The sequence below is a fragment of the Marmota marmota genome, unplaced genomic scaffold (genome assembly GCF_001458135.2).
Source record: "Marmota marmota marmota unplaced genomic scaffold, marMar, whole genome shotgun sequence".
Taxonomy (NCBI): Eukaryota; Metazoa; Chordata; class Mammalia; order Rodentia; family Sciuridae; genus Marmota; species Marmota marmota.
In genome coordinates this window covers 5394415-5401878 of record NW_026000130.1, presented here as the reverse complement: position 1 = coordinate 5401878, position 7464 = coordinate 5394415, and the positions used below count along the sequence as shown (strand labels likewise).

At 58.1% G+C, this 7464-nt stretch overlaps 1 protein-coding gene across 2 annotated transcripts in view; it reads left to right on the top strand.

Annotated features, from left to right (window-relative positions):
* The window catches only part of Mmab (metabolism of cobalamin associated B), a 14045-nt gene extending 11248 nt beyond the window's left edge, over positions 1-2797 (top strand). For both annotated transcript variants that reach the window (XM_048785013.1, XM_015500278.2), the window contains 2 exons: positions 701-760; positions 2443-2797. In XM_048785013.1, the coding sequence (XP_048640970.1) occupies positions 701-756 (56 nt within the window). In that variant the 3' untranslated portion in view covers positions 757-760; positions 2443-2797. The remainder of the gene's footprint in view (positions 1-700; positions 761-2442) is intronic.
* The last annotated feature ends 4667 nt before the right edge of the window (positions 2798-7464 follow it).

Here is a 7464-nt window from a genome sequence, read left to right as displayed (position 1 = left end):
ACCCCCCACCCCCCGGGGCAGGCTGGACCCACTTCCTGCCTGGACCATCAGCCAGTTGTGTGACCTCAGATGGGGGCAAGAACCCTGAGGCTGGGTCTGGGGACAGTGCCGCCCAGCAAGGGTCCTGCAGCAGCAGCAATATGCAGGAGGGGCCTGGCAGGGCCCTGAACCTTCTCAGTGCTTAGCAGATTGCAGTCCACTGTCTGAAACGTCTACACAGACTGGCGGGGACCCTGGGAACTCGGAATCGTGGGGAACCGGGAGCTTGGTTGGCTTGGGTCTTTTCTTTCACATGAAGTTGCTCCAAGCTGTAGTTTAAACTGGCAGCCCCTTGGGGATTAGGGTTAGCTTTCCCCTTGGAAGGCTGGGGTGGCTACTCCGTCCTACCCAGTTAGGGGCCCAGACCTGGGCCCTGTCGCCCCAAAACCAGTGCACTGGGATGCGGGGCAGCTATCCCACCAACCTCTGCTCTGTGCTCCATCCCTCCTTGGCCAGGCCCTATCTGATGTGTCCAAGGAAAGGGGATTGAATGACCTATTAAGCCCACCAGGGACAAGGACAGTTTCCACCTCTGGTGCTGGCGAAGTTTGCACAGACTGAAGTCGACCAGGGCCATCTGGGAAGAGCTGTTTGGGAGAGGCCCAGGTCCCTGGGTGTGCTGGGTCCTGCAGCATGGCGTGACTGTGTTTTCTCTTCTCAGCGTGGTGCCTCTTGTCCAGATGGGAGAGACGGATGCCAATGTGGCCAAGTTCTTAAACAGGTACTTGCGCAGGGTGGCGGACGGGTCTCTGTTCTGAACTCTAGGCACGTTTGTGGGACAGCACCCCGGTGGTTCGGGTCTGCGGAGCCCTGCAGGGGCCGTGCTCACTCGCCCACCCCTCTGCTCATGTTTGTGGGTGTCTGCTGCGTGCCAGGCACGGTGCCAGGTGTGGGGAGCAGCTGTGGAGGAGACAGACATTGTCCCTGTCCTTGGCGAGGCTGAGATCTGGTTGGAAGAGACCACTGTAAAAAATAGTGGAAACGAATAAGCAGAGGGACAGGCTGGAAGCCTGGTCAGGGGAGTCCTCATGAGGCATCTGACAGTGACCGCCAGGGAGACCAGCCAGTCTCCCTTCCCAGAGACACTCCAGGGCAGCAGAGAGGCAGGCCCGGCCAAGCTCGGGAGCCCTGGTGCAGGACCCAGTGACCCAGGGAGGACTCCCTGTGCCTCAGCAGCCTGAAGCCTGCTCCACTGGATTCGCTGGGTGGCATGAGCATGGGCGAGGCCAGAGCCCAGGGGCAGCACCCCAGAAGCTGTGCCAGCCGTGCTATGAGTGACTGCATAGCAGGCGTGGCTCCTGACACTGGACTCCCCTCTCACTGGGTCGTGGCCTGGGCTCGGGTGGCTCCTGATCAGCTCCTTCCTCCTGGGAGGCGCAGACCCCCGACCAGCAGCTCCATCCCACCTTTGCAGCCCCTAAGGTCTGCAGTGGCATGTGGCCAGGCAGCTCCGCCCCGGGCAGATGCTACGGAGCCAACAAGAAACAGCACGTCGCTGCCCTCCAGGAGTTACAGGAGGGGGCAGTACCCAGAGCAGTCTCCCCTACTGTCCCCAAAGAGCCAGCAGTGGGCCACCAGGAGTGGGCGGGCGGGCCCAGGGGCTGGGCATGGTCAGGGAGTTCTGTGGTGCTCACCTCAGGGAGGGGGAGGGCTTGGTGTGGCAGCGGCTGACGGGGACAGCCTAGATGGACCCGAGGAAGCACCTCACGGCAGGCATGGCGTCCCATCCTGCATGCTCTCCACCAGTTTCCCTGCAAAAGGCCCCCTGCCCGGAGGCCATCACTGCTGGGGCAAAGGAAGGAGAGAGAGTGACTGTGCCCTGGTCACTAGAACACTCCAGGCCAGTGCTTCCCAGGACATCATGGTTCTGGAGACACCTTCAGTTGTCACAGCTGGGTGTTGGGGTGCTACCAGCATCTAGTGGGTAGAGACTGAGGCTGCTGACACCCTACGATGCCTAGGACCACCTGACCTCAAGGAATAGTCCAGAATGTCCTACTGCCAAGGTCAAGAACCCTCCCTTCTCAAAGTGTGGTAGTGCTGACCAGAATGGGGATCTGCATGTCACACGGTCCCCGGGTGATCCATGCACCCTCCAGTTTGGGAAGTAGCAGTCCTGGTTACTCGAAGTGCACGAACCAACCCAAAGGGTGGTCCAGAGTTCCTGCCCGTGGGGTCAGGGCAGGTCAACAGCAGGTCTGGCAGGAACTGCCCCATCCAGTACCAAAGTTGGGACCCTGGCTGTCACAGAAGCTGACCTCGGTGCCACCCGTCTGACCCAAGAGGGCTGGGCACATGCCGTCCCCGCACAGTGCTCCCGGGGCTTCATGGCTCCTCCTCGTAGGCCACAGAGGAAGGCCCGTGGGCACTGACCTCGTCTCTCTTCCTCTCTGCTCCTCGCAGACTCAGCGACTACCTCTTTACGGTGGCCAGATACGCAGCCATGAAGGAGGGGAACCAGGAGAAGATATACAGGAGAACGGCCCATCGGACTGAGACCCAGGCCCCTTGAAATACCACAGCGGGGGTTGTGGGTCCCTGTGGTGACAGGGGGCAGCTTGCTTTCCAGAGTCCTGGTTCCTGAGGAGCTCGTCACGAGGGTCTTTGCCTCGAAGCCCCTGCCACCTCCCTCGAAGGACCACGGCCCCTGAGATTTCTGCCCCTGCATCCCCAGAGCGTCCTGGGTCTCAGAAAGGTCAAGGACAGCCGCAAAGAGGAGGGGCCACGTGGGAAAAAGAATAAAAATGGGGAGGCTTGAGCCAGTGTGTGCGGGTGTGAGGGGGACAGGGAGCGGGGACAGCGAGCGCTGCCGGGCCAGCCTCCCGCTCCAGCTGCGGTTGTCAAGGACCTGCAGTGGCACCAGAGGCCCTTGGAAGTGTGATCATGATTTACCTGCGCCAACGGGGCTTTAAATGTCACATTTATAAAGGGGACAGCAGGCTGGATTTGGAAGTTTAGTTCACCTCTGAGCCACCCATCACTGCCACCGTGTGGGGGAAGGACAGCTGCAAATTGACAGGTGTTCAGAGACCCTCCATGGTGGGGAGGAGGCCCTGGGGGAGCAATGCTGCATCACATACAAACACCCCTTCCTGCCCAGGGCCCGAGTGCCAAGGGCGAGGCGGCACCGTTCAGCTTAAGGACACGAGACCTTCAGGCCGGGCCAGCCCGAGGCCAGGGAGACTGCAAGGCCTGCTCTGCGCTCTGAGATCCGTGCCAGGCCGGGTGTCATCGCGTGTGTCACCGCTCCCCTCCTGCTATGAGATGACACCGCCAGTGCCAGCTGTGTCCTTGGGAAGAGGGATATTTATGAAGGGGAGAGGCTGCCGTGAGAACCTGAGGATGTCACGCTGCTCATCGCAGGAAGTGACTTCCAGAAGGGCAGGAGCGGCCGGGCTGAGGTGCCTGGTGAGCTGATCCCGCAACCCGTCCTTCCTCAAGCTCCTGCTGAGGCCCGGGCAGCTGGTCACTCCAGCAAGTGGCAACACCGCTGCCAGCCGCGGGCCCGTACCCACCTCCCCCACCCTCCTGATTATTTTTGCCAGCGAGGCAGGTGCATTGGGCGCCGCTGGGTCCCTCTGTGGCTGACGGGGTGCCCTCTGGAGCCTTGGGCAGAGAGTGAGGTCCAGGTGCCCAGGAGCGAGAAACACTCTCTCCAGGAGGCGGCCACGTCTAGTGCCACCCCACCCCCTGGTTAGAATGGGCTGTGCCAACAAGACTGAAGTTGGAAGTGCCCCTGACTGCTGTGCCATCTCCACACCCAGACGGGGAGCAGGGGTCCGAGAGCCTGCGGCCATCACAGCACTGCCCACAGCGCCAGATCCACCAGGAAGGGGCACGCTGTACTTGATGAAGCAACAACCCACGCTGCTGGCCAGGGTGAAGGACCAAGAAGTGCCCAGGGCCTAGGACGTTCTGGAATAATAAGGGAATTTGCCAGACACCTGCAGGGGGATCTTACCTCAGGTTCCCAGCCCCTGCCTCTGGCCCCATCTTCCCTTCCATCAGCAGACCTTTCCCTGGGAGACCAGCCAGGGACACGCAGGCAGTTCAGTCTGTGTCCCCAGCCCAGGGGAAACAGCAGGCTGGCTTGGGTGACCCAGAGAGTGGGCCGTTTGAAAGTGGGCGGGACTTCCAAAGCCACGGAGGCCCCCTGCAGAAGGAAAAATGTGTGCCACTGGGTACACTCATCAAAATAGCCTCCCAGCTCCCAGATTTCAAACCAAGTGGGAAAAGTTAGTAAACGTTTCATAGTCAAGACACATCTAGCCCGGGTTTCCCAACGTGTTAGCGCACAATCGGCGACCTTGGCTGACCGCCACCTCACAGGGTAGCAGGGGGTTGTGACACAGCAGCTTGTTTTATTTAGAATGGCAGTACCCACTGGGCATGGTGGTGCACGCCTGTCATCCCGGTGGCTCTGGAGGCTGAGGCAGGAGGATCTCGAGTTCAAAGCCAGCCTCAGCAATTTAGCAAGGTCCTAGGCAATTTAGTGAGACCCTGTCTCTAAATAAAGAAGGACTGAGGATGTGGCTCAGTGGTCAAGCTTGCCTTCATCCTCCAGCCCAAAGTCAAGTCAGACTGCAATACCAGAGGTATCGGGGGTTTCCGTATTTTGAAATCTGGACCTCACTCTCTGTCCAAGGCTCCAGAGGGGTGCCCCCGTCAGCCACAGAGGGACCCAGTGGAGCCCAATGCACCTGCCTCGCTGGCAAAAATAATCAGGAGGGTGGGGAGGAGCAAGAGCAAGGAATGGGCAGCAAGGTGGCACACAGGTAGTCCCCGCAACTCGGGAAGCCAAGGGAGAAAGGCAAGTTCAAGGCCAGCCTTGGCAACTTAGCGAGACCCTGTCTCAAAGTAAGAAAGAATCAGGGCTGGGGCTGCAGCTCAGTGGTACAGCACCTCTGGGTTCAACCCCCAATACACTGAGCTGCAGCCCCAGCCCTGATTATATAAATAAATTGCATGAAAACTCACCTTGATCACCAAGTGTCATGGTGCTCCCATAGTGTGCACCCCAGAAAGTGCCTCGCCCACCCTGCCACGTCCAGCCAAGCTCCTTGGAACCTGGTATCATTCTGGAGAGGAATGATAAGGACGCCAGCCTTATGGTGGAGGGTCTGCCACGTGCTGAGCCCCCAGCGAGTGCCCCACCCCTGCGGTCTCCTCTGAGCCTCACTGCCCCCCCCCAGGGAGGCAACCTAGGGGCTCTGTTTGGCAGGTGGGGGACAGGCTCCGAGAGCCAGCCTTGGACGCGGTGTCGAGCCGCCCAGCCCCGCGCCTTGCTCCTGCCCGCCGCCCCTTGACAGTCCCCTTCATCACGCCCTGGGCTGCGGCGAGCAGTGCCAGGTGCTAATAGATCCTGCTGTCCCATCGCTCAGCCTGGTTTCCCTTAACTGATATTTCATGGCCATTGTTAATGTGCGCTCTTCACTGAGTAATTTCCACAGCCCCAACTTGTAACACGTCCCAATGACAAACGTCCCCAGCTCCGAATCCCTCGTCAGCTGCAATGTCACCCTCGCCTCCTCCCCGACATCTTCCGACAGCCCCTCCAGTTTTATGATCGCTCTGTCCCAGCGATCACTACCGAACCTTTAAGGATCCAGACGCATTTCAAGTTTAATTGAATAAAATTCCTTGTATAATAAATTACACAGGAACGCTTCATAAATCTGGGCCTGGAAGGATTTGTGGCTCGTCCCTCCCCCATGACGAGGCAATAGGGGGCCCTCGCTGTCCTGTCTTGATCAGCGAAGGAAGCGAGTTCCCTTTGCCGTCTGGCAGGAGCGTCGCTGCCCGTGCTTTGATCTGTTGCTTTTCTTCTCTGACAGCCCCTCGCGGAAGATGGTACTTCAGGCCAAGCAGAGCAAGGGATGGGCAGGCTGGGGATGGGGACCAGGAATGCAGGGGATGTCCCTTGTGTTCCATCCACTCCTCAGAATCAGTTTCCAAAGTTGTCATTCATGTGTCACCTTTTTTTGGATAGGGGTTACCAGGGATTGAACTCAGGGGCACTCGACCACTGAGCCCCATCCCCAGCCCTATTTTGTATTTTATTTAGAGACAGGGTCTCACTGAGTTGCTTAGTGCCTCACTGTTGCTGAGGCTGGCCTTGAACTCACAGTCCTCCTGCCTCAGCCTCCTGGGCTACTGGGATGACAGGTGTGCACCATCCGGCCTGGCTGTTTGTCACCTTTTGAATTCTGACAAAACTCCCTCACACTCTCCCTAGATAGAAGCACACACATGCCCACACATTTTCATACCCATTCCTGGAGTCCCCAGGTAAAGTAACCCAGGCCATCGGAGCATGGTGGCACTTGCCTGTAGTCTGGCTGCTTGGGAAGCTGAGGCAGGAGAATCTCTTGACCCCAGGATTTGACCCCAACCTGGACAACACAGCAAGACCCTGTCTCCAAAACAAACAGTGAAACAGCCCGCGACACCCTCTTCAGGAACTCGGTGGAAATTCATGGGCCGCCTTCTCCAGCAGCCTCCTGGAGGGGCTGACGGAGCCCAGCCCTGAAGGGTGAGAAGAGGAGCACTTGGGCCCGGCAGGGAGAGACCTCTGACGCTTGCAGAACCATGGCGCGCACCGAGCGACCCGCTTGGCCTCGTCCTAGTTCCACGATTCTGGGCCAGGCACTCCGTCTTCCTCACTTGCTTCTCCACCTGTAGAACAAGAATGATGGCATCCACTGTCCACCCAGGGGTCACTGCGAGAGTTTAATGAGGTAGTATTTACCAGGGCTTAGCAGCTCCCTGGCAAACATTAGCACTGATGGTTACAGTGCTCTTACTATTATTCTTCAAGTCCAGAGTCCACTTGGCCCCTTCCATGGGTCACCTGGAGCAACTCGTTGGCCACCCTGAGCCGCACTCTCCATCTTCTACACTCGGGAATGATGATGTCAACTTCCAGGGCTGGGTTTGGGGCTCAGTGGCAGAGTGCTTGCCTAGCATGTTGCCTAGCCCCGGGTTTGATTCTCAGCACCACCAATAAATAAATAAAATAAAGGCCCATTGACAACTAAAAAATTTTTTAAAAAATGTCCACCTCCAAAGGTTCAGGGAATAAGTCCATGGGTCTGTCACAAGGTAGCAGCTCAAAAAAATTAGAAAGCTATTGGCGTTGAGTTGTGTCTTACACTTTTCTGAGCAACGCTGCCCCCATTTAATGGACGGAGAAACTGAGGCCTGAAGAGAGGAACTTGATAGGTAAATATCAGTAATAACCTCAGTTTGAGCCCGGATTATGTCCAAGTATCTGACCGAGGACGTCACAGGCCATGGTTGGTTGGATTTCCTCAGTAGCGTTCTCGAGGACAGCCAGCCTTTGAGTCAGCACCTGGTACTTTCAGACACGACGTTCATTCACCCACTGCAGCTCATTCCAGACCCCCCTCCTCTCCCTCCTCCTCG